The 26,399-nt window shown below is 63.2% G+C and overlaps 1 protein-coding gene and 1 pseudogene across 2 annotated transcripts in view; one reads left to right on the forward strand and one right to left on the reverse strand.

Moving 5' to 3' along the window:
- The window catches only part of PXDN (peroxidasin), a 59,919-nt gene that overhangs the window by 22,620 nt on the left and 10,900 nt on the right, over positions 1 to 26,399 (reverse strand). The window contains exons 2-7 of one of the 2 annotated variants that reach the window (XM_054728325.1): positions 10,012 to 10,083; positions 9,345 to 9,416; positions 5,273 to 5,344; positions 3,484 to 3,555; positions 2,856 to 2,927; positions 412 to 581 (exon numbers count right to left, since the gene is read on the reverse strand). In XM_054728325.1, the coding sequence (XP_054584300.1) occupies positions 412 to 581; positions 2,856 to 2,927; positions 3,484 to 3,555; positions 5,273 to 5,344; positions 9,345 to 9,416; positions 10,012 to 10,083 (530 nt within the window). The remainder of the gene's footprint in view (positions 1 to 411; positions 582 to 2,855; positions 2,928 to 3,483; positions 3,556 to 5,272; positions 5,345 to 9,344; positions 9,417 to 10,011; positions 10,084 to 26,399) is intronic. The other variant, XM_054728326.1, reaches the window with a different exon arrangement.
- On the forward strand, positions 5,764 to 5,908 carry LOC129151967 (small nucleolar RNA SNORA48; annotated as a pseudogene).

Here is a 26,399-nt window from a genome sequence, read left to right on the forward strand (position 1 = left end):
CCCTCGGCCACGCCCACACGCTCGGCCACGCCCACAGCCTCAGCCATGCCCACACCCACATCCACACGCTCGGCCACACCCACACGCTCGGCCACGCCCACAGCCTCAGCCACGCCCACACGCTCGGCCACGCCCACACCCTCAGCCACGCCCACACCCACATCCACACCCTCAGCCATGCCCACACCCACATCCACACCCTCAGCCATGCCCACACTCTCGGCCACATCCACACGCTCGGCCACGCCCATGCTCTCGGCCACGCCCGCACCCACACGCTCGGCCACGCCCACACCATCAGCCACGCCCACCCACACCCACACCCTCGGCCACGCCCACACCCTCAGCCACGCCCACACCCACACTCTCGGCCACACCCACACGCTCGGCCACGCCCACGCGCTCACTCACCACAGTCCAGCTCTTCCGGGGTGATGGTGGCCACCGACCGGCCCTGGATGCGCCTGGGGTACTCGCAGGTGGCCGCTGCCTGCGCGTTCCCCGACCTGGCGTAGGCCTTCAGCAGGTCCGCCAGCCACAGGATCTCGCAGTCGCAGTGAAGCGCGTTGGAGTCCAGCCGCCTGCGGGAAGGAGCCGTGATACCCCCAGACTCCCGGCCCTGCACCCCCAGACTCCCGGCCCTGCACCGCCCGTCCAGGCACTGTCATCACGTTATCTCGCTGCACCCTTAACCGTCCCAAGGTCGGGGTTCATTTCCTTCTTGTTTTTTAAATCATGCATATTCTGCAGGGAAGTGCTACTTTGCAAAGGGTTGTCTTCGTTATTCTTTTTGTTAATCCTCACCTGATGTTTTTCCATTGATTTTTTTTTTTTTTTTTTTTGAGTGTGGAAGGGGGAGGGCGAGACAGAGAGAGAAACATCGATGTGGGAGAGACACATCGATTGGTTGCCTCCTGCACGCACCCCAACCAGGGCCGGAGCCTGCAACCGAGGGACGTGCCCTTGACCGGAATCGAACCCAGGACACTCCAGTCCGCAGGCCGACGTTCTATTCACTGAGCCAGACCGGCTAGGGCTGGGGGTTATTTCTGAATCCAGCTCGTAAAGCACAAATCTCAGAGGTGAGTTTTCCTGAAAGGTGCTGCCCGGCGCAGGGAGGGGTCCCCTCCCCCGGGGAATGTCCGCTGCGTGTGGGACACAGCCCACAGGTAAGACGCTGCTGCTGCCGACAGGGGCGCCACCACGTGACACGGCGGCTGGTTACGAACAGGCGTGGGGAACGGACGGGAGGGGCTCGTCACGAAATCCTCAGGCAGGTGCTGCGCGGCTCACCGAGGAGGCTCTCTGGGGCTCAGAGCTAAGGTGTGGGAGCGCGGGGTGACCTCACCATTCTGAGTCCACACGGCAGGCCCAGGCCCCCCGGGAGCCCGAGGCCTGTGATGTCACTCCCCGCCCCCCCATCTGTCTTTCCCTGGACACAGGCTCCGTGGGGAACCGGGGGCAGACTGGTCCTCTGCCTGGACGGTCATGTCTCTGATGACCCCCCTGGTGGGATGTACTGGCTCCCCAGGAGGAGACACCAAGGGTCCGGGGATCTGCAGGGAGGGGTGAGGTGCTGCCCAGCAGGCAGAGACCTCAAGCTCGGTCCCTCATCGGGACACCACTCCCCTGTGTTCGGGCCCTCCGGTGGGGCGGCTTCGGGGACCGGAGGGCACGAACAGGCTGAGGCACGTGCCTGGCTCCCTCGGACCCGGCGGCCCCTCAGAATAGCAGGTTCTCTGTGTGTGGGACAGGCCGGGGCAGAGCAGTGGACCAGCTGGTGAGGGACAAGGGATGGAAGCCCGCCAAGTCGGTGCTCCCCTCTGGCATCTGGGGTGAGAACAGGCCCCCAAACCTAGGCGTTCACAGACGGAGCAAAGTCGGGGACAAACAGGGCAGAGAAGAGAGGATGAAGGCTGAAGGACTGGCTCAGTCTGAAAAGGGCTGGGAACAGAGCACATGCTTCACCCCGTGGGCCGGCCCCCCTGGCCGGGTCTCTGCCTCTCTCCCATTTATCCTTCCCCGGGCAGCACGCATCCTATCTCCCCGCTAAAATGTGAGTCTTACTTTGGCTGGTGACTGCTTTATCCTAAAGCCACAGTCGGCAAACTGCGGCTCGCGAGCCACATGCGGCTCTTTGGCCCCTTGAGTGTGGCTCTTCCACAAAACACCACGGCCTGGGCGAGTCTATTTCGAAGAAGTGGTGTTAGAAGAAGTTTAAGTTTAAAAAATTTGACTCAAAAGAAATTTCAATCGTTGTCCTGTTGGTATCTGGCTCTGTGGACTGATGAGTTTGCCGACCCCTGTCCTAAAGGATAGAGTAACAAATGGTGATGAAAGTCTGTCTCATTTCTTCAGTGCGGTCCTCTGTACTGAAGAGCTAATGACCGGAAGCACGGCCTTCAAACCGAAAGGAAAAACACATGTCAGCTTTTCCCATCAGCACGGCCGCTCCCTGAGTCTGTTATAAGCAATGACTCGGCGTGAGAACAATTACTTTGGAGGCCTTGAGAAACGGGGCAGCCCCGGTCCACTTCGTGTGTTTACGGACGTGAACCCCTAACGGCAGGCATGGACCACGGAGCAGGGCTCCGCACAGACGGACTTTATTCCCACGGGGGACATAGGCAACGTGAATTAAAATCAAGCTGAAGACTCTGAAATGGCTTTTGAAATACCTTATCTGCCTTCTCGAGAAATAACTGATTGCCACCCCCCCTGGGCCTTCTAACAGGTGGATTCCGTCCCCTGAGTAGGTCCGTCTCCTGAGCTGCACCCAGACGGAGACACACACCTCGCCACGCCCAGGACGGAGGCCCGGGCGTGGGGGGCGCAGAGAAGACAGCACAACTTACAGTCTTTTCATGGATTCCAAGTGGTTAAACGTCCCCGGGACCAAGTGTGCGATTCGGTTGTTGTGTAAAAACCTGTGGAAAGAGACAAGAACCTGCTTTTAAAAAGACGGCTTAGCTGTACAGGGAAGATCACAAACAGTCGAATAGATCTGCTTTTTAAACCACAATGACTGCGTCTATTCAACACCAAGGAGATGAAGAACGAGTCCAGAAGAGAAGTCAACTGTTTTACCGTCATCCCCACGTAAAGAGAAAACTGTTAGTCCTGCTTCGGAACTGCTGGACAGATAGATGTTATACCGAGAGCATCTTCAGGAGTTTTAACAGACAGTGGCCTCCACTCCATCTCAGCAGAGGGCTGAGCCCATGGCCACGCCCCTCCCTAGCTAGCTTGGCCCCGCCCTCACCCCATCAGGCCCCGCCCTTCCCTGGCTGGCCCGGCCCCGCCCCTTCCCAGCCCCACCCTGCCCTCGCCCCATCAAGCCCCTCCCTGACTGGCCCGGCCCCGCCCCCACCCTAGCCCCGCCCTCACCCCATCAAGTCCCGCCCCTTCCTGGCTGGCCAGGCCCCGCCTCCTCCCGGCCCCGCCCCCTGGCCCAGAGGGTCAGTCAGGACAGCAGGCACTTACAGCCTTTCCAGCTTGGGCAGGTGCTGAAAGGACTCGGGGTCCAGGGTTTCTATCTGGTTGAAGTGCAGGTATCTAGAGAAGTCAAAAAAGAAAAACAATTTTAATTAGATTTCCAGCTGAAATTTGTTTTCTAAAGTCATTTCAAATTCATCCGTCAATAGATGATTCTAGAACTAGACAGGCTCAATACACCTGCAAACTGGGGCTGACTCTGTATGAGAATGGACAGGGACACTGGTCAGACACCCCGGCCGCGTTCCTGTCACACCTGGGAATGGAGCGGGGTGACTGCCCACCCACTGACCACTCTCACAATACCTGGACCTTTCCGGTCGGCGTACAGACACGCGTGTGTGAACACCGTCATTCAAACCTGCCACTTACACGTGGATTCGGGGGAGGGGAGCAACGTTAATTCGACACCATCAGCTACAGAAGCTACTGGGGAATCGCGGAAGGAAAAGGGCCGAGTTCAGTGAGATGACGTGTTTCCTCGAATGTCTCCTGACCCGAGGTGGTAGTCTTTGCATGTAAGACGTCTCCTCTTCGGATTTTCCTGAACACTGCTTTCCCCACTTTGAAAAGGGGGTGTGTTTTTTTCTTTCCTGAAGTCAAACCCTTCTGGGTGCTTCTGCTGGAGGCCCTCCTGGCCACACGGCACGGGGGGTCCCCCTGCCCCAGGCGCCCTCCCCACCGAGCACACGTTTAAACGCCAGGTCCTTCCCGGACTCTGGGACAGGCAGCCGTGACGGCGGCCCGTGTCATGAGCACAAACAGAGGGAAGTTTCTCAAAACTCACCCTCCATCGTCAGAGACTCCTTCCCAGATCACTAACTCCAGGGTCGCCACCTCCCCTGCCCGCACCCCGTCCTGCAGGCGCCGGGTCTCTCCGGCCAGCTTCCCAGGACACCTCAGACCAGTGACTGAGTCTGTCAGGAGGGTGAGGACGGGCCACAGGGGACCTGCCGACCTCAGGCCTCGGGGCCCACAGCCAGGTCACCGCCCCTCCTCTGGCCTCTATCACGGGGCAGCGCCCGAAGGAGCCCGGATCCAACCAGAACCTTCCACAGCCAGCTCTGGCTCGACTGGGTAAGTGCTTCTTGGGACACATGCGCCCGTGCGTGGTTCCGGGGAGCCCAGCCCAGCTCCGCCCAGAGGGCTCGGACCTGCCAGTCGCGCACGTGGCCCAGGCCGCGCGCAGAGCGTGAGGCTGCCGCGGCCGACAGCCGCCTCCCGTCCCCGGGAGGAAAGCTGACAACACAGAGTCCCTGGCACAGCTGCCGCTCAGGACCGGCCAAGCCGGCTGGAAAAACTGCTTTTCCCAGGAATCCTCCTCAAAACCGAGCTGCTGACTGCGCAGCCAAGTAGGAATTCCCGAGAGCCAGCCTTCCGCGTGCGCGGACGAGAAACACGTGCAAACAGTGTGTTCTCCCCACAGCAATGACATCACCTCGGATGCACAAACAGGAAACGGGACAAGGACAGCAGCTTCCCGTCCGCACGGCCCCACCCTTGTCCCCGAAGGACCTCCACGCGCTCGGACCCACGTGCACGTCTGTCTCTCTCTCACGCCGGGGGCACCGGGGGTACGGGGCCGGTCGGTCTCACGGTCTGTATCCCAGTGACGGGCACAGGGCCGGGGCCGGGCGGGCGGACAGTCACGTGGCCGCAGGAGGCCAGCGCGCGGGTCCTGGCATGCACGTGCCCCCACGCCCACACGCACAGCATGCGTCATGCACACGGCACGGGCGGGAGCCCCTGAGAAGCAGCGGGCAATGGGGCCACTTACAGTTGTTCTAGGGAGGAAAGTCCCTGAAAGGCGTGCCTGTCAATCGCCTGGATCTCATTCTTGTACAGATAGCTGAAACAAGAGAGGAGCGTTAGCGGCTCAGGGCCCGGCACAGGGACTGCAGACGCGGCGGGCGGGCGGGCGGGGCACAGGGGACACGCGCGGGGCGTGCGGCTCCTCCCGTCCCCACCCGGGTTCAAGGGAAATCAGTGAATCCAGGGGGAGCGGGTGCCCCCACACCTGCCTCTTCAGAAAAGTGACAGGTGCGCCAGGTGGGCGTGGCTCAGGGGTGGAGCATCGACCTAGGAACCAGGAGGTCACGGTTGGATTCCTGGTCAGGGCACAGGCCCGGGTTGTGGGCTCCATCCCCAGTGTGGGGCGTGCAGGAGGCAGCCGATCAGTGATTCCCTCTCGTCATGGATGTTTCTTTCTCTCCCTCTCCCTCTTCCTTCCTCTCTGAAATCAATAAAAAAATATATTTTTTAAAAAGCCCCCCCTGGCAATGGGCAAGGAGACATCTGATTGGTGATGTTGCTCTTATATCAATCAGGGGCAAAGCAGATGTACAGTCCTTAGTTCATCCTAGCTTGATGCCTGTATCGGTGGCCAGAGCTGTTTCATGCCTGAGGCACATAAAAAAAAAAAAAGCCTTCGGCTCGGGACGGACAAACCGCGTGGGGTCTGTCCACCTGTCTCGGCAGGACTGGCTCCCAGCACAGCCCTCCTGCTCCTCGGTCGGACCTCGGGGAGCCCCAGAGCATCATGGGAACTAGGTGAGCCCTGGGCTCCCACTCCTGCCCCGGGCGCTCCCCGGCGCTAGGCCGGCACGGACCACACGCCCTCTCCTGCGTGCTGACCTTCCCGTTGGCCCCGTGACCGGTTCCCACCCACCCACTCGGCCTAACAAGTGACACTTCCCCCCAAGCTGCACCTCGCTTCCAGAACGACGTGTCTAACCGCCTTTCCGTGAGCAACGTGGGGCGCAGGCCCGTTAACAGACCCTGCGCTGCCACCTCCAACGCTCGGTCTCCCTGTGCGGATCTGCCGAGCGGCCTCGCCGCGAACCACAAGCCTTCACACACACCGCCAGAACGCCGGCCCGCAGCGGCCCGTGCCCACAGCCGGGGCCGGGGCCCGAGGTTCCTGGGCCAGGCCGCGTGGGTCGGACCCTGGCTGCCGCCTACGAGCTGTGTGGCCTCCTGCCTCGGTTCCCTCCCCGTGAAGCAGAGAGAACGGCCGTGCCTGAGAGGGTCACTGCAGGGAATAACCAGGCGCGAAGCGCGCGCTGCCCAGCAGGCGCCTCCGGGGCCGAGCTACACTCCCGGAGGAGGGAACTTCTGGGCCGTTTCTTCAAAACAAAACAAAACACCACGCGCTCACGGTTTGCGTGCACGTTAAAAACGCACGAGATGGCGCAGCCGGCGTGGCTCAGCGGCTGAGCGTTGACCTATAAACCAGGAGGTCACGGTTTGACTCCCGGTCACGGTCAGGGCACAGGCCCAGGTTGCAGGCTTGACCCCCAGAGTGGGGCGTGCAGGGGGCAGCCAATCAGTGATTCTCTCTCATCATTGATGTTTCTCTCTTTCCCTCTCCCTCTCTGAAATCAATACAAATATTTATTTATTTATTTATTTATTTATTTATTTATTTTAATATACTTTTATTGATTTCAGAGAAGAAGGGAAAGAGAGAGAGATAGAAAGAAACATCAATGATGAGAGAGAATCACTGATCGGCTGCCTCCTACACACCCCCACAGGGATCGAGCCCACAACCCAAGCATGTGCCCTGACCGGGAATCGAACCCAAGACCTTCCAATCTGCAGTCCAATGCTCTATCCACTGAGCCAAACCAGCTAGGGCACAAATATATATTTTTTAAAGAAAGGGAGAGTAAGGAATCCTGGGAAGGAGCGTGTGGACACGTGAACCGGGCCTGCTCAGTGGTTAGAGCACTGGCCCACACACGGAAGGGTCGGGGGAACCTGGTTGCCGGTTCGATCCTGGCCGGGATCGAGGCACAATGTGTCTCTCTCGCATCGATGTTTCTCTCTCCCTCCCCCCCCATCCCTTCCACTCTCGAAAAACGAATGAAAATGTACCCTCCCGTGAGGATTAACAACAACAAACAGGCGGACGGACAGACAGAAACACGTGGACCAAACGAACACGTGCACACGCATGTCAGTGAAGACACTGGGACGTCGCTGGTTTTCACGGGACCCCCTTCCAAGAACCAACGGCAAATTCGTCTCGGAGTGAACGCCCCCGTCAGGGAGAACGAAGGCGCGAAGGTCCTGCTTCCCAGAAGCCACTGGGGTCCCAGCAGATGGGGGTCCTCACCTGCGGACACACACCTTGGCCCTGACGGGCCACGGCAGCGGCAGATACGCGGCAGCGACGTCGCGGACACTGAGGTCAGTTCCACGGCCTCCCTCGGTGCCCGTGCCCACCAAACGCGCCGCGTGGGGCTCGGGGACCGGAAGGAGGCTGGGCTGGAAGCGGTGGACAGCAGAGTCCCCGGGACGCCTTCCGCCACGGCTCAGGGCCCATCCTGCTCATGGTCCCCCGTCCTCGCTCTCCTGACCAGGGCCCCGCCGTCCCCACGCCCGGCGCTCGGGGGAAGACAGAGGGGGGAAGCTGGGGCAGGAGCCTGAGAGGGCGGCCAGGGGACCAGGTTTAAAAGGACCATTGGAAAGAGGGAGTGAGAAGCGAGTATCCCCAACGCCTTCACATCAAATACGTTTGCCAAGTAAGTCACACGTGGCTCCTACGTGGTTCAAACTAAATGCAAAGTGGAAACACGCTGCACACACTGCGGACGCTGCTCTCCGAGGGACGGAGCAAACACATGAATGAAAACGACAGAAGTAAACGGAGGCTCAGCGATGGTCACGGAGAATCAAACAGCATTGACACGCCACGCCACGCCAAAAGGGACGAAGAGAAACATCCTCACGTCACACTTTCAAGTATCTTCATTGAGGAGAATGTATTTTAATAAACAGAGTCCCAGTTGGCTCTGTAGTTAAGAACCACTGACCTCTCAAGTCAAAAGTATTCCAGCCCGGCCGGCGTGGCTCAGGGGCTGAGCGTCGACCTAGGAACCAGGAGGTCAGGGTTCGATTCCTGGTCAGGGCACAGGCCCGGGTTGCGGGCTCGATCCCAGTGTGGGGCGTGCAGGAGGCAGCCGATCAGTGATTCTCTCATCGTTGACATTTCTCTCTCTCTCTCCCTCTCCCCCCTTCCTCTCTGAAATAAAAAATATATATATATTTTTAAAGATCATCCTTAAAACAAACACCACAACACACCGATTCTAACATGTACATCAACACCAACAACGTGACATTAAACATCGACATAACTTAAAGGTGCTCAGGTTCACGTATAACATAACCCCCGCCCCCCCCCCGCCCCAAAAGAGATATATGTCCCCATGAAAGCAGCCCCATTCGAAAAGGTAGCTGAGTTCCAAAAGAATACTTTTGCCCAAAGCGCGTGACAGCCTTCTAACCGGCCGGGCCAGGAATGTGCCCCTGTGTTACCACTTCCCAGCCCCCGAGGCAGGAAGACAGCGCTTCCCCGAGGCCGTATCCCAAACTGCAAAACCCTCGTGGGCGGCCCATGGTCCCGCCTAGTAAATTAACTGCCATCCGTTTCCCGATCTAACTGCCCAGCAAGAAGAGGCGAAGGCAACGGAGCGACATTCCGAGGGCTTACGCGCCTCGCGGGAAGCCACCCGTTCTGAACGCTCCTGTTTCACAGCCCAGAGGCCGGCCGCTCCCGTCCCCGTGGGGCCCGACTCTGTCCCGAGCGATTTCCCGAGGCCCCGGGTCTTCATTGCACTCACCCCGCTGCACTGAAGGCTTAGCAGCCAAACACAGTTAACAGCCCTCCATCCTCAGGACAAGGCACCCCCCCCCCCCCCGGCCAATTTCAGTCTCCTCCTGACACGAGAGCTCTTTAAAGTGGGCGTTTGTGCAGAATTCACAGCGGGACGCGTGGAGCTCGGACTGGACATCCCGCCACGAGGGACAGACGCTTCGGGCAGAGCTGGTGGCGGACTTACAGGTACTTCAGGTTCTCCAGGTCCTCGAAGGCCCCGCCCGGGATGCTCTTGATCTGGTTGTTGTTGAGGAGCCTAAGGAGGGAGGTTCCGTCAGAATTCAAACCGCAGGCTCCCCAGGCGCCAGGAGGCACGTCCCGCAGCCTCGGAGGAGCCGCCGCTCGGACAGGACTGCGGCCACCGCGGGAACACGGGGCCTGGGGCCAAGGCAGGTGTGAGGACCGCAGGTGTGCGAGGTGTGAGGACCGGGTGTGCGAAGATCACAGGTGTGCAAGGGCCATGGGAGTGCGAGGATCACAGGTGTGCGAGGATCACACGTGTGCAAGGACCCCGGGTGTGCGAGGACCCCGGGTGTGTGAGGATCACAGGTATGCGAGGATCACAGATGTGTGAGGACCCCAGGTGTGCGAGGATCACAGGTATGCGAGGAGGATCACAGGTGTGTGAGGATCACAGGTGTGCGAGGAGGATCACAGGTGTGTGAGGGTCACGGGTGTGCGAGGACCCCGGGTGTGCGAGGATCACAGGTGTGCGAGGATCACAGGTGTGCGAGGATCACGGGTGTGCGAGGACCCCAGAGTGTGAGGATCACAGTTGTGCGAGGATCACAGGTGTGCGAGGACCCGGGTGTGCGCCGTTTCCCTCTGGCCCCGGGAGGGCTGGGACTTACAAGGTGTTCAGGCTCCTCAGCCTCCTGAAGGCTCCGGGCTGGATCTCTCGGATTCGGTTAAAGCGAAGGTCCCTGAGGAGAGGAAAGGAGATGCATTGAGAGAGCTGGCGGCCACCACCGCGGCTCCTCGGTAAATACCCGGTGAGGAGGTGCGCGGGCCATCGGAGGGCTGCGGGTTCGATTCCCAGCCGAGCACTTGGGTTGCAGGTTGGATCCCTGGCCTCGGCTGCGGCACATTCAGGAGGCAACCAATCGATCGATGTTTCTCTCTCTCTTCCCTCCCTCCCTAAGGGACACCCGGTGGCAGGTGAGGGTTCCCAAAAACAAACAACAAAACAAACGTGAGCGAGCACTTAGGAAACTCAGGACATGGAGCCACGCGGCTCACTCCTCAGATGAAGCCCTCCTCGCTGAGGCCGCCTCACCCGGGGCGAGTGGCCGGGTGACAAGGTCACCTTACAGGAGTTTAAGCCAGGGGTCCTCAAACTTTTTAAACAGGGGGCCAGTTCACTGTCCCTCAGGCCGTGGGAGGGCCGGACTATAGTTTAAAAAAAACTATGAACACATTCCTATGCACACTGCACATATCTTATTTTGAAGTAAAAAAACAACTTAAAAAACAAGAACACCCGCACGTGGCCCGCGGGCCGCGGTTTGAGGACGCCTGGTTTAAGCCATTATCCTGGGGAGATGAAACGACACTAACACCCCCCACCCCCGCCCCATCTGCCTTGGCCGCTTAACCCACTGGAAACCTGATGTCGAAGTTCTGGGGTAATGAACACAGGCTCGGCGGCAGCTGCTCGGTCTGTGCACCTGTGCACCCCCTCAGGGCTCCTGTGCACCCCCTCAGGGCTCCTGTGCACCCCCTCAGGGCTCCTGTGCACCCCCTCAGGGCTCCTGTGCACCCCCTCAAGGCTCCTGTGCACCCCCTCAGGGCTCCTGTGCACCCCCCAAGGGCTCCTGCACCTGTGCACCCCCTCAGGGCTCCTGCACCTGTGCACCCCCCCTCAGGGCTCCTGTGCAGCCCCTCAGGGCTCCTGCACCTGTGCACCCCCCCAGGGCTCCTGTGCACCCCCCTCGGGGCTCCTGTGCACCCCCCCTCGGGGCTCCTGTGCACCCCCCTCAGGGCTCCTGTGCAGCCCCTCAGGGCTCCTGTGCACCCCCTCAGGGCTCCTGTGCACCCCCTTGGGGTCGCCCCAGGACTGTTCTGAGCTGGAGCCCCTGCTGGTGGCTAACTGTGTACATTGCTTCCTCGGTGAGTGTCTTGGAACCACGGAGCCCATTCAGGCCGAGTGGGGACGAGAAGGCGATGCCGGTCTCCACCTGCCCTTCCTAACCGGTGTCTGGAGGAGGTTCCGTCCTAACAGGTATGCGGCTCCTGTGCCTGGAGCCCAGCGGTCGACTTTCCCGGGACAGGCAGGCCCTGAACTGCCCGGACGGACGGAGCGATGACGTGGACACAGACGGAGCCGGCCCTGGTCCAGCCGCACAGAACGCGGTGCTTGCAGGGCCCTCGGGCGAGCGAGGCGGCTCTGACCCTGGCCCTCCGGCTCCCGACAGAGGCACCCGCACGTCTGTGTCCCCCTCCTCCAGCCTGAATTAAGTTAACATTTTAACAGCATGGACGTCTTCGCACACACAGAAGCCCACCTTCTCCATCAGCCTTAGATAAATTAAAGTTCCTCTCTCCCACGTCCAGCCCATCCAACAGTCCAATGGAGACCATTCCGGGTTCAGCCGTGGCCCCCAGATTCTCACCGAGGCCCCACCCCCGGCCCAGCAGGTGCCTTGTTTGGAGACAGTCCTGAGCGGGCGGATCGAGTCCCAATGAGGTCACCAGAGCGGGCGCCAGCCCATGTCGCCCGTCCTCGCAGAGGGGGCCTGGCGCTGCCCGTGAAGACGCACCCAGACACAGGCATGGCCGGCGACCACCAGAGGCCGGGGGATGGGCCGGAGCCTTCCTCGCGGCCTGAGGGCCCAGCCCTGCCATCGCCCGGACCTCGGGCGTCCAGCCTCCAGCGCCGAGAGGCGGTACATTTCTGCATGCGCCCATGTCTGTGAAGCTGACACGGCCCGCGGGCAGCGTCTGTCCGAACCACGGATGCGTTTGCCTTAGGACGCGTCCTGCTCGCGGAGGCGGTATTTCTGAGCCCATGTAGCCGCCGTGCGATGGGCGGGCGCGGCTGCCGTTTACGACGCGTGTCTGCGTCACGGGCCCCGGAGGCCTCGGTGGAACATGCCTCTGGCCACTTGCTCCCCTGGGGGTTCAGGTCCGGGGAAGGGGCGCCCTCTCTGCCCCCCGACCCCCAGCACCCTCGCCGTCTGCTGGTGTGATGATACCCGGGAACACGCTCCATCCCTGTGCTGACAAGTATGTCTTCTTCAGACGCGTGTGTATCATATCGGGAGCCGTGGGAGTGGCCCCACTGGGGAGGCACTGACGTCAGAGCCCAACGGGCAGCCTTCCCGCGGGCACTCGAACCCATTACCGGTGAGGAAAGAGCCGGGGCTTCAAACAAACCCTGTGCAGCTCCCCTGGGGGCAGCGCAGCGCGGGAAGCAAGAGGCCGTGTGACCCCCACCGTGGGACAGCGGGTGCCTGTGACCCCAGGAGGTAAGAGGCCGTGCGACCCCCACCGTGGGACCGGGGTGCCTGTGACCCCAGGAGGTAAGAGGCTGTGTGACCCCCCCCCCCCCCCCCAGAGAGACAGGTGAGGGTCTGAAGATGCCATCGACAGGGAAACCAACAGTCCTTCCACCTGTGAGCCCCAGACTCACAGTCAGGACTGCAGAGTGCGGGGCTTCTTGTCTCCTGAGTGAGCTCCCGCCCTGTAGGAAGTGTCAGGAATGTGTGTTCATGTCGTCACGGTGACAGTTCTCCTAAGCACGTGTTTTCAGTGGGTCCCCTGATGTGCAGCAACATCATCCCCTGGGTACGTGTTAGAAAAGCAGAATCTGAGCCCCGCCCCCAAATCTTCAGAATCAGACACTCTGGGGGCAGGGCTGGGGATCGTTTTAATCATCTCTGCGGATGAAGCCAGGTGACACCCACTGCTCTTCAGTGATCTGGGGAGGCGGCCCTGTGTGCCCGTGTGACTGCATGTGTGTGAGAGCGTGTGGACAGAGGGGAGGTGTTGGCACATGCACACACGCGTGAGCAGACACGGACGGCCGGCGCTCCTCCCCGCTGCCCTCCCTCACATCCACCCTCAGCCCCTTCGCACGACGGACAGGTTAATGCCACCCTCGGGCCTCTCCTTGTGAAGCCAACTGTGCAGCCGGCGGCGCGGCTCCGGGGCTGAGCGTCCACCTGTGAGCCAGGAGGCCACGATTCGATCCCGGTCAGGGCGCAGGCCCGGGCTGCGGGCTCGATCCCCAGTGAGGGGCGTGCAGGAGGCAGCCGATCGGTGGTTCTCTCTCATCATTGATATTTCTCTCTCTCTCCCTTTCCCTTCCTTTATGAAATCAATAAAAAAAATTTTTAAATAAATAAAACCAAGTGTGTAATTTAATTCCCATCTTTTTTTTTTACTTTTAAAATGATGGCTCGTGTGCCGGGCAGACACCCCCCCCCCCCCACACACACACACACACAGAACAAGGCCTCGGGGAGCCGCTGCTTCCCACGCCACACAGGGCCTGGCTCAGCACGAACAATGGAATCGCTATTTTACAACCTAATAACCACTTCCAGCAATAACACTAACGGGAAAGAAACTGCCCTGAACGCAGTAACTGACAAGCATTTCGGAAACGCTCCCCAGCCTGTCCCCCGCCCCAGTGCCCCTCTCCAGGGGCCGAGGGGCTCGGGGCCGAGTGTGGGGACAGGGAGGCCCCAGCCGTGCTCCCGCTCACCTCCCGCCCACCTCGGCCAACAGCCAGCGAGAGCTCTGAGGCGTCCCTCCGAGGAGCGGGCCGTGAGGAGGCCGGGGGTTGAGTCTGATTCCAGAAAGCTCCAGGACAGCGCCAATGGGATAGCGAGCTCCGTGGACGGAGCGTAACTGAGAGCGCCCGGCAGAAACCTTCCTCCGCAGCGCGGGCGGAGCCCGGGAGCCCGGGAGCCCCGTGTCCCTTTCCGCCTGAGCTGGGGAGGCCATCACCCCAAAGGCAGGCCCCTAACCCGCAAAGCGCCGACGACGGTGGTGACACTCGGTGCAGAGGAACCAGCGGTGCGAGGCCCCGGGAACCACGGAGCTCTCGGCCAACACCCGCGGTGCCGTGGGCGGGAGGACCCAGCGCCGGGCCTCGCAGGCGGACGGACGGGCGACCACGTCTGGACGCAGCAGCAGCGGCTCCGAGAGGCCCCGGCCGCACAGCAAGTCCCTCAGGACGCCCAGAAACCACCATTTTAGGGCAAGGCCACGGTGAAGGCCATGGCCCACTCCACCTTCTCTGGCCGGGTAGTTACCACGGAAACGCGGGGCAGGGGCGGTGCTGGGGGGAGAGGCTGGGGTGCATCAGGGGGCTGGTGTTGGGGGGAAGCCTGGAGGGGGGACAGGAACCAGTGAGGAGGAACCTACTCGGGCAAGACCAGGAACCTGGCTGCTGTCGCCCCTCTGCACGCGGCCGACCGGAAAGGGGCGGCCTGGGCCGCAGACCCGGTGGAGCGGCCGGCGCGCTGGCTCCGTGCTGGCGGGATTAGTTCCCTGGACGCGTCCCTCCAGCACAGCTGCTGACCTGCAGGGAGGGCGGGGGAGGGAGCCCGCAGCCCGCTGGGCGCCCACAGCCTGCAGCCTCCCCGGGCCCTGAGCCAGATTCCCAGGCCAGTCTCCAAACCAGAATCTGGCCTGGCCGGCGTGGCTCAGGGGTTGTGCGTCGACCTACGAACCAGGAGGTCACGGCTCGGTTCTGGGTCAGGGCACAGGCCCAGGTTGCAGGCTCCATTCCCAGGGGGCCTGCCCGAGGCAGCCGATCAATGATTCTCGCATCATTGATGTTTCCCTCTCTCTCCCTTCCCTCTCTGAAATCAATATAAAATATATATATATTAAAAACAACAACAACCAAACCCAGAACCTGGCCAGTGCTATTTTAGTTAAAAAGCCGGGCGGGGGCTACATGGCAGGGGGCTCTCTCGGGGCGACTTGTGTTCACGCTTCCGTCATTGCAACATCCTGAGAGAGCAAAAGCCCCCCGAAAAAAAACAAAAAAATAAAAAGGCTGGGAAGAGGCGTGGCGTTTGGACGAAGCGTCCAAGCTCAGGTTCCGACTCCACGTCAAAACCACCATTCACTGCAGGCCGGACGGTGGCCGTGAGGGAGTGAGACGACGCAGGGATCCGAGTTCCCGCCCCCTCGCCGGGGCGCTGGCCTCTGTCCTCCTTTCACAACCACACGGCTGGGCGAAGGTTCAGTTATCACACACGGCCGCAGCGGGACGGAGGCGCCGTGGCCACGGTGGCCACGTTCACCCAGCTGAGCCTGCCACGGGCGGCTTTCACGGAGGCCATGGCTCTGGCCTCTTCCTGGAGGGGCGCGCGTTCACGCATCTCCCCGCGATACGACTCAGAACGGTTTGTCCGCAGACACGACGCTTCATAGCGCGCCCCGTTCCCACGACAGGCGGGGGAGCAGCAACCGGGACGAGCCGCTGTCCTGGGACCAGAGCCCTGCGGCTCCTCCGGGCCGGGTCTGTGTCGGGGCTCAGACTCCAGGGCTGTGTCGGGGCTCGGACTCCAGGGCTGTGTCGGGGGTCGGACTCCAGGCCAACAGCGGGTCTCAGGTCTCATCTCCGTTCTCAGTCCTTTTCCTCACACTTTGCCTTTGTAGTCTGGGGGCCCCGTGAGGACTGGGGGGTGCCGTGAGGACTGGGGGGCCCCGTGAGGACTGGGGGGCCCCGTGTGGCTGCTCCCTGCCCCCCATCGGAAGCAGCAGGACTTGCAGGGGAATCGCAGAGGCAGCGAACTCCGCCCGCCGGTCTCAGCACGCCCTCCTGCCCTGGTCTTTGGGGACCCTGGTCTGCGCCAGGATGGCTGACGCTTAGGCATGTATCACCCCACGTGGGGCAGCCACACGCCTGCTTCATCCAAGTTTCTCAAATTAAAACAACATGAAGTGCAGGTCAGCAAAGCAGCAGGAAGCAGGGTCCGCGGAGGAGCACGGGTCTCCGCCAGAGGCCTGGCCGACGGGCACAGGGGACGATGACGGCCCCTCCACGTCACCCCGGATGCGGCCAGCAGCCCCACCCAGCAGCCGCCGGGGCCCTGGGGGACACGGGCAGGTCCAGCTGTGATCACGCACGAGGCCATCTTCCCAGGATCCGCCTCAGCCACGAGCTACGCTCTCCCTTTCAAGGCGGAGCCGCCAGCGTCGGGGCAGGAGGTGGCCCGGGCCCACCGGGTGCAGAGGGGTCGGTGCCGCTCCGGGCACCGCGAGAAGGGCGGCAGAGTGAGGTCTTGGGTGTCACAGCCGAGGAGCTGCCACGAAAGCTCCTTCCCCGGCTCGCTAACGACCCGTAACGACGAGGCCACACGCTGGACACCTACCCACGCACTGCTTCTTCCAGTGACATCGGGAACCAGGGGGGCACAGGGTGGCTGCCGGCGAGGAGCCTCAGGGACCGGGCTCCCCACCTGTGCCCTCTCTCAGGAAGTGGTACCCAGACAGGCCGGATGGACAGGGATGGACGGACAGGGCCGGACGGACAGGGATGGACGGACAGGGCCGGATGGACAGGGATGGACGGACAGGGCCGGATGGACAGGGATGGACGGACAGGGATGGACGGACAGGGTCGGACGGACAGGGATGGATGGACAGGGATGGAGGGACAGGGCCGGATGGACAGGGATGGACGGACAGGGCTGGAGGGACAGGGATGGACGGACAGGGTCGGACGGACAGGGATGGATGGACAGGGATGGAGGGACAGGGCCGGATGGACAGGGATGGACGGACAGGGATGGACGGACAGGGATGGACGGACAGGGATGGATGGACAGGGCCGACGGACAGGGATGGACGGACAGGGATGGACGGACAGGGCCAGACGGACAGGGATGGACGGACAGGGATGGAGGGACAGGGATGGAGGGACAGGGCCGGATGGACAGGGATGGACGGACAGGGCCGGACGGACAGGGCCGGATGGACAGGGATGGACGGACAGGGATGGAGGGACAGGGATGGATGGACAGGGCCGGATGGACAGGGATGGACGGACAGGGATGGACGGACAGGGTCGGACGGACAGGGCTGGACGGACAGGGATGGAGGGACAGGGATGGAGGGACAGGGCCGGATGGACAGGGATGGACGGACAGGGCCGGACGGACAGGGCCGGATGGACAGGGCTGGACGGACAGGGATGGAGGGACAGGGATGGATGGACAGGGCCGGATGGACAGGGATGGACGGACAGGGATGGACGGACAGGGCCGGAGGGACAGGGATGGACGGACAGGGATGGAGGGACAGGGATGGACGGACAGGGCTGGACGGACAGGGATGGGTGGACAGGGATGGACGGACAGGGATGGAGGGACAGGGATGGGTGGACAGGGATGGAGGGACAGGGATGCGTGGACAGGGCTGGACGGACAGGGATGGGTGGACAGGGATGGACGGACAGGGATGGATGGACAGGGCCGGACGGACAGGGATGGACGGACAGGGATGGACGGACAGGGATGGAGGGACAGGGATGGACGGACAGGGATGGACGGACAGGGATGGGTGGACAGGGATGGACGGACAGGGATGGATGGACAGGGATGGGTGGACAGGGATGGATGGACAGGGATGGACGGACAGGGATGGATGGACAGGGATGGACGGACAGGGATGGAGGGACAGGGATGGGTGGACAGGGCTGGACGGACAGGGATGGGTGGACAGGGATGGAGGGACAGGGCTGGACGGACAGGGCTGGACGGACAGGGATGGACGGACAGAGATGGATGGACAGGGATGGACGGACAGGGATGGAGGGACAGGGCTGGACGGACAGGGCTGGACGGACAGGGATGGAGGGACAGGGATGGACGGACAGGGCCAGACGGACAGGGATGGACGGACAGGGATGGACGGACAGGGATGGACGGACAGGGCCGGACGGACAGGGATGGACGGACAGGGATGGACGGACAGGGCCAGACGGACAGGGATGGACGGACAGGGATGGAGGGACAGGGCTGGACGGACAGGGCTGGACGGACAGGGATGGACGGACAGGGATGGACGGACAGGGATGGATGGACAGGGATGGACGGACAGGGATGGGTGGACAGGGATGGACGGACAGGGATGGGTGGACAGGGATGGACGGACAGGGATGGATGGACAGGGCCGGATGGTCAAGGCAAAACCAGGAGTGAACCCCTTGTCTGTGTGAACCCAGGGCCCAAACGGGGTCCCCCTGGGTCATGCAGAGACGCCCCGGCCCACGCAGCGGCTGAGCTTCCTGCCCGTGTACCGTCACCCAGGATCCCACACGGGCTGTGGGACGAGGCGCGGCCTGGCACCTGCGATGAACTGCCCCCTGTTCTGGCGTCGTCTCCCCTCATGACCCCAGGGGTCCCGCTGCTCCTCCAAGCAGAGTGGGGTCCATCTGCTACTCCTTCCAGCTCCACCCCCCGCGCCCAGACAGCGGCCAGCCTGTCCCCAAGCTGGCAGGAGGGTCTCCGTGGCTGCCACCAGATTCGGTCACAGCCACACCTCTGCCGACAGCGGCTCGGCAGGGTTAGCGGGTGAGTGCGGCTCAGACAGCTACGCCCTCAGGAAACAGTCCTCATCTCCAACCCTTTGAAAATGGACTGGCCCGGCCAGTGTGGCTCAGTGGCTGAGCGCCGACCTGTGAACCAGGAGGTCACAGTTTGATTCCTGGTCAGGGCACAGGCCCGGGTTGTGGACTCGTGCAGGAGGCAGCCCATCAGGGATTCTCTCTCATCACTGATGTGTCTCTCTCTCTCTCCCTCTCCTTTCCTCTCTGACATCAATAAAAATATATATAAAGAAAGAAAATGTCTGATGCAGACGGAGCTCGAGGGCCAGATAAACCGGGAGCGGCCACCGGTGGCCCGGCCCAGCGCCTGCATGAGGGAGCAGAGGGAGGCGCCGGGTGCTGGCGGGCACCGAGCTTCCCCCCGTCCTGGGGGGTCACCCGTTCCCCGACGGTAAGTTTCAGAGGCTCCACGTTCCAGGCCACGGGAGCCGTCCCGTGACGCGCCCCCTCACCCCCGCCTCCGCATGAACATCGGCCGCTGCTCCAGGCACATGGACCCTCTGGGGAAACCCACGGGCCTTCCACGGCGGCTCAAACACCACGTCAGCACTTTCCTGCTTCCGGGCAAAAAGGGGCCCCGGGGTCGAACCAGACTTTTCCCAACGAGTGTCCTCCGTCCAGAGGCCCCTGTGCAGGGCGATCCGAGGACACAGGGACGGAGGCCCCTGGTCTCGGGGACACACAGGCAGGAGCAGAGCCCACGGCACCGACACGCATGAAACCGCTCTTCCCACCGCGTGTGTCGGTGCAGCACAGCGGCCTCGTCCAATGAGAAACAGCAGGTGCCCGGGCGGGTCAGAGCCTGTGGCCACGGCACAGCCCATGGCACAGCCCACGGCACTTCCCACGGCGCTGCCCACGGAGATGCCCACGGCGCAGGCCCCAGGATGGATGTGCGGCCCCACAGGCCAGGCCTCGTCGATTCCCTGACGGTCCCCAGTCCCCAGTCCCCGGTCCCCAGTCCCGCGCCAGCGTCTGGAGGCCACAGGCCGCATGTGAACAGCCAGGTAGGAGGCGGGGCAGCCCTGGTGCTGGGCCGAGGCTGCGGACACACAGCTGGGCCCTGGCCTCCCACCTGAGCAGCCCGGCGGGCTCCTGTCCTATCGAAGGGCCTCCGTCCTCCGCACCGGCCGGGGCTCCCCACGACCCTGGTCACGTCCGCATGGTCCCCTCGGCCAGAGCGGTCCGAGGAGGCTCAGGGAAGTGACAGGCGGATCTGGTATTTAAAAAAAAATACTTTTATTGATTTCAGAGAGGCAGGGAGAGGGAGAGAGAGAAACATCCATGATGAGAGAGAATCACGGATCCGCTGCCACCTGCAGGCCCCCCACTGGGGATCGAGCCTGCAACCCGGGCCTGTGCCCTCCTGGTTCCCAGGTCGAAGCTCAGCCACTGAGCCACGCCGGCCGGGCCACCTGACTAACAGGGCCTTTCCCTGCAAACCCGAGCAGGAGCGTCCTCCTGCGTCACCCACGGAGGAGACGGGGCGGGGGGCAGAGCTGACAGGGGCCTGGCGGGCTGACACCAGCTGCCCCGTGGGTCGTCTGCCGGGCCCACACCACAGCTGCACGCGCTCAAGGCCCTTCGTTCTCATCCCGAGGCTGGGCCGTTCGCAGGCCGTCAGCCGGGCCGTCGGATTCCAGGGCCTCGGCCGGATTCCAGCCCGGTGACCACATCAGCAAGGCCGAGGGCCGAGGGCGCTGTACACACACAAAGCCTCACGCCACCCCCGGGGGCGCAGCGAACGCCCGCTGGAGACGATCGGCCCAGCGGCTCCCCAATCGGCCCAGCGGCCGCTGGATCGGCCCAGTGGGTGAACGCGGACTTGGTGGCCGCACTGTTGACAAGGGAAATCCCCAAAAGGCAGTCTCCTGTGTGTGTGTGGGGGAGGGGCGGGGACTCCCAGGAAACCGGGCCCACGGGTCAGGCCGACCCAGTGACCGGCAGTGACAGAGCCATGTGCCCGAGGGCGGGCGGGCGGGCGCCTCAGGGAGGGACCCAGAGTCCATCAGACCCTCCCTACAAAGAGCAGAACGGAGGCCCCGGCAGCCACCGATCCGGGGGCGCAGGGCAGCACCCACAAAGCTGACCCCCCTGCATCTCAGGCCAGAACCCGCATACAGGACGGCACCCAGATCAGGAAGTGAGGAATCCTAGGACCTGTGACCTGTGATCTTTTTAAATAAATAAAATAAAATGGGGAGAGAGCAGCAGATTTTAAAACCCTATGGACCCTGACTCACACAAAACCACACGCACACGCACACGCGTGCGCACAGGACTGGGGAAGGTGACACTTTGGCAGGATGTCAGATGAGATGAACACGTTACAACTTCAGATGCAACCCTGCGGCTATTTTTGGAAATCAGTGTGGAAATCAGAGTCTAGGCCGCGCTCGCTCCCTGCACCTTCCTGGTTACAGATCCCTGGACAGAGGCGGGGAGGGGGGAGGGGGAGCTGACCGTGAGTGGCCGGCCAGCCACACGTGGGCTGGCTGCCCTTGGTCCAACCCACCAGACCCAACGGCTGTGCCTGGAGGGAGGGAGACCAATACGATCGACGGACTTCCTTTAAGGACCGGCTCACTGGCCTGTGGACTGGAGACGCAGGGAGAGCTGCTGAGTCCGAAGGTTCTAAGGCCCAGTCCTCCCTGCACACGGAGGTTCTGAAGACCCATCCTCCCTGCACACGGAGGTTCTGAAGGCCCATCCTCCCTGCACACGGGGGTTCTGAAGGCCCATCCTCCCTGCACACGGGGGTTCTGAAGGCCCATCCTCCCTGCACACGGAGGTTCTGAAGGCCCATCCTCCCTGCACACGGAGGTTCTGAAGGCCCATCCTCCCTGCACACGGGGGTTCTGAAGGCCCAGTCCTCCCTGCACACGGAGGTTCTGAAGGCCCATCCTCCCTGTACATGGGGGTTCTGAAGGCCCAGTCCTCCCTGCACACGGAGGTTCTGAAGGCCCATCCTCCCTGCACACGGGGGTTCTGAAGGCCCATCCTCCCTGCACACGGAGGTTCTGAAGGCCCATCCTCCCTGCACACGGAGGTTCTGAAGGCCCATCCTCCCTGCACACGGAGGTTCTGAAGGCCCATCCTCCCTGCACACGGGGGTTCTGAAGGCCCAGTCCTCCCTGCACACGGAGGTTCTGAAGGCCCATCCTCCCTGCACACGGAGGTTCTGAAGGCCCATCTTCCCTGCACACGGGGGTTCTGAAGGCCCATCCTCCCTGCACACGGGGGTTCTGAAGGCCCATCCTCCCTGCACACGGAGGTTCTGAAGGCCCATCCTCCCTGCACACGGGGGTTCTGAAGGCCCATCCTCCCTGCACACGGAGGTTCTGAAGGCCCATCCTCCCTGCACACGGAGGTTCTGAAGGCCCAGTCCTCCCTGCACACGGAGGCCGGGCTTGTTCTGAGCCCTTCGCCCAAATGGATGAGACCCACCCGTGGACGCTCACCTGCTTGACTCAAAGGACTGATTTCCACGTGGAGGTCCCCCCTCCCCCCAAACCACCTTCTCAGAAACCTCTACAATAACATCTGACCAAGCATCTGGGGACTGGGGCCCAGCGACGTCGGCACTAAATTCACCGTCGCAGACACCCAGGCATGCGGGGGTGTTGACGAGTTGGTGTAACAAAGACTGTAATTTGCACGGAACGGGTTAACCGAGGGGCCGAGCATGCCCTGGCGTCCAGCGACATGGAGGGAGGGATAAATCACGTTCCCCCACTGGGCAGGCGTCCAGGCCCCGGCCCCGGCCCGGCCGGCACATTCCTGCACACAAGCCCAGCCCAGGGCTGAGTCCCGGCTGATGCTGTTTATTGTCTCTCCAAAGGCCCCAAATCCTCGTGTTTGATTCCGGAGGAAATGGGTCATCAAACAGAATCAACAAATACTGACACCAAATAGATGCCCAAGGGACGGAGGGATCCGGCCCAGGAGTCCGACACGTGGGCCAGTTCCAGGAGGAGGGGAGGCAGGCCAAGCTGCCGGCGAGTGGGGAGCAGCCGGAGCTCGGGGAGCGCCCGCCGGTCGGACACTGTCACGCACAGAGGGGTGTGGCCGGCGATCGGCTCGTCCAAGAGCCATCCCCACCCGTGAGGAACTCCGTGTGTGTGTTTGAGCCGCACCATCGACCATCGCCGGGAAGCGGGGTCTCCGCGAGTTAGGATAGAGCTCCAGACACCGGCAGCTCGGTACCTCGTTTTAGTGGGGTCCCTGAAATCCAGGGGAGATGGAGGAGGGAGGCGGGAGGACGCAGAGGGAACCTCTGGGATTGGACGAAGTAAAATGATAGACACGTCCTTCTGTTACTCAGCCAACAATGAACAGGATGACAGAGACAGAGAGAGGGCGGCGGTCTCCGCCCACGCCCACCGACCGTGCCCGGAGCGTCTGGAAAAAGGGGCGTCCCCTGACCTTCCAAAGGCGTGTGGTCTGAGACGCAGGAGACACAGACAGGCCTGGAGGGGAAGACTGACCTTGTCGGGGAAGATGGCGGCCTCGCGCGGGACGGCCCTCCCTCCATAAACCGCGTTTAGCTAAAAGGTGTGCATCTCAGGCCGCCTTGGCAGCTGCTTAGGTCTCTGAGTCTGCGAGGCCGCACGCAGGCTCCCTGCGCGGTCCGGTCCGGTGAGCGTGTGGCCCGAGCATCCACACGCTCCGGGCGCTCCCAGGCCGCGCGCGGAGGGGACGCTGGGAGAGGCCGCGGGGAGAGTCACCGTGGGCCTCGCCACGGCCGCCCTCTGGGAGGGGCCCGACCGGGACCTCCTCGCTCCGTTCGTTTTATTGTGGCCGATCTCACCAGAGGGTCCTTCCCGTTGACGGTTTTAGAGGGAATGGAAGGGAGGGGGACAGACAGAGAGAACCGCCCGCACGGCCGACCAGGGCTGGGGAGGAGCCTGCGACGGAGGTCCGTGCCCCGGACCAGAATGGAACCCAGGACCCTCCGTCCACAGGCGGCGCTCTACCCACTGAGCCACACCAGCCAGCTGGCCTCTCCGTGGTAACGCAGGTGGTTCCTTCTCTGGCCTCGCCGGCCTGGCTCCCCCGGCTCCGCGCTGGGTGCTGGACCGCTGACCGGTGGCCTCGCAGTTCCTCTCCGAGGAGACAGCGGGAACCTACGACAGGGCGCCTCCAGGTGCCGCGAGGGAGGACCTGGGGGAGACTCCCGCCCGCGTCCTCTCTCGGGAGCCGGTGGGAAGGGCCGGTGGACTCAGGGTCCCGGAGCCTCCGAGGAGAAGGCGCTTCTGAGACGCGGGAGGAGGACGGGCCTTCGGCGTCACCGCCCTCGCGGCCGCGTCGGGAGGAAAGGGGCTCCGGTCACTGGGGAGCATCTCCTCCAACCCCAGCGAGGCTCCCGGCCCCAGTGCTGGCCTGTGAGGAGGGCAGGCAGCACAGGGACGGACAGGCCCACGGCCCCCACCTCACCCCACCTCACCCCACCTCACCCCACCGGCCCCCACCCCACCTCACCCCACCGGCCCCCACCTCACCCCACCTCACCCCACCGGCCCCCACCTCACCCCACCGGCCCCCACCTCACCCCACCTCACCCCACCGGCCCCCACCTCACCCCATCGGCCCCCACCTCACCCCACCGGCCCCCACCTCACCCCACCGGCCCCCACCTCACACCACCGGCCCCCACCTCACCCCACCGGCCCCCACCTCACCCCACCGGCCCCCACCTCACCCCACCGGCCCCCACCTCACCCCACCGGCCCCCACCTCACCCCAACTCACCCCACCGGCCCCCACCTCACCCCACCTCACCCCACCGGCCCCCACCTCACCCCACCTCACCCCACCGGCCCCCACCTCACCCCACCTCACCCCACCGGCCCCCACCTCACCCCACCGGCCCCCACCTCACCCCACCTCACCCCACCGGCCCCCACCTCACCCCACCTCACCCCACCGGCCCCCACCTCACCCCACCTCACCCCACCGGCCCCCACCTCACCCCACCTCACCCCACCGGCCCCCACCTCACCCCACCGGCCCCCACCCCACCCCACCGGCCCCCACCTCACCCCACCGGCCCCCACCTCACCCCACCTCACCCCACCGGCCCCCACCCCACCGGCCCCCACCTCACCCCACCTCACCCCACCGGCCCCCACCTCACCCCACCTCACCCCACCGGCCCCCACCTCACCCCACCTCACCCCACCGGCCCCCACCTCACCCCACCGGCCCCCACCTCACCCCACCTCACCCCACCGGCCCCCACCTCACCCCACCTCACCCCACCGGCCCCCACCTCACCCCACCTCACCCCACCGGCCCCCACCTCACCCCACCTCACCCCACCGGCCCCCACCTCACCCCACCGGCCCCCACCCCACCCCACCGGCCCCCACCTCACCCCACCGGCCCCCACCTCACCCCACCTCACCCCACCTCACCCCACCGGCCCCCACCTCACCCCACCTCACCCCCACCCCCACACCCGCCAGCGAGACTCCCGGCCGCAAGGTCTGCTGTCTAACAGCACAGGCTCCCGCTCCACACGGGCCCCGGGAGGGACAGAGATGACACTGAGGTGGGCAGGATGGGTGGATGGGAGGGTGGAGGGATGGGTGGAGTGGCCATAGATGGATGAATGAATAGATGCATGAATGATGGGATGAAAGAAAGGATGTGTGAATGGATGGGTGGTTATGGATCAAAGGGTAGATGAGTGGATGGATGGGTGGGCGGATGGGCAGGTGGGTGGGTGGGGGGTGACGGAACCCCAGGGTGGATGGGCAGGTAGATGGGATAACACAGCCTCTGACCTAACAAGGGAAAACAAACACAAGAAGACAAAGGCTCAGGATTAATATTTGGTTTCCTGTTGCCATGCCAACACAAACATCCCCCAGGTCTGAATAAGGAACAATGATGACTAACTGCACCGCTGCGGCTGCTATTTTTAAAAGTTAAAGTGCCGCTGGGCGGGCGGCAGGCTCTCAGGAACACGGCCTCGCAGGAAGGCCGGCCAATCACGGCCTTTCCTCCAGGAAGCGAGAGGAGAAGCCACAGCCAGTTCCTGGTTCCCGGGAGCCGGGAAACACACCCGCCCGGCCCCACGCCCGGCCCGGCCCCTCACCCGCCTGCGTGAGGCTGGGCCGGTGCTGCTCCCGCAGAAGGAGGAAATGCTAATCTGAGAGCTCCCAGCGATGGCAAACACCCCCCCTTTTCCCCCCCCCCCCCCCCGCACCCCCGTGATTCACGGAGACCGGATCCCACCGGGCCCTGAAGAAGGACCAGCAGCCTGTGGGTTGGGCGCCTGAGAGAAGGGAGGCGGCCCGTCCCGGCTGCAGAGGGGGCCTCAGAGGCAAGTCAGGCGCTTCCCACACGGGCGGGGGGGGGGGGGCCTGGTCTGTGGGACCCGCTTCTGAGAGGCACTGAGGACGCTGCTGTTTCCTGTTTATGTCAAGTATTTGCTCCCATGACCGTCAGCGCTCAGTCAGACGGCCGTGCCCTGTGAGCTCATGGCCAACCCTGCACCCCGAGACCCGCAGCCCACACCCCCCACAGCCCACTGCACCCGCACCCCACTGTCCCCCACACCCCACTGTCCCCCACACCCCACCACACCCCACACCCCACTGCACCCACAGCCCACCGCACCCCACACCCCACACCCCACGGCCAACAGCCCACTGCACC

Source organism: Eptesicus fuscus, chromosome 16, assembly GCF_027574615.1.
Source record: "Eptesicus fuscus isolate TK198812 chromosome 16, DD_ASM_mEF_20220401, whole genome shotgun sequence".
Classification (NCBI taxonomy): domain Eukaryota; kingdom Metazoa; phylum Chordata; class Mammalia; order Chiroptera; family Vespertilionidae; genus Eptesicus; species Eptesicus fuscus.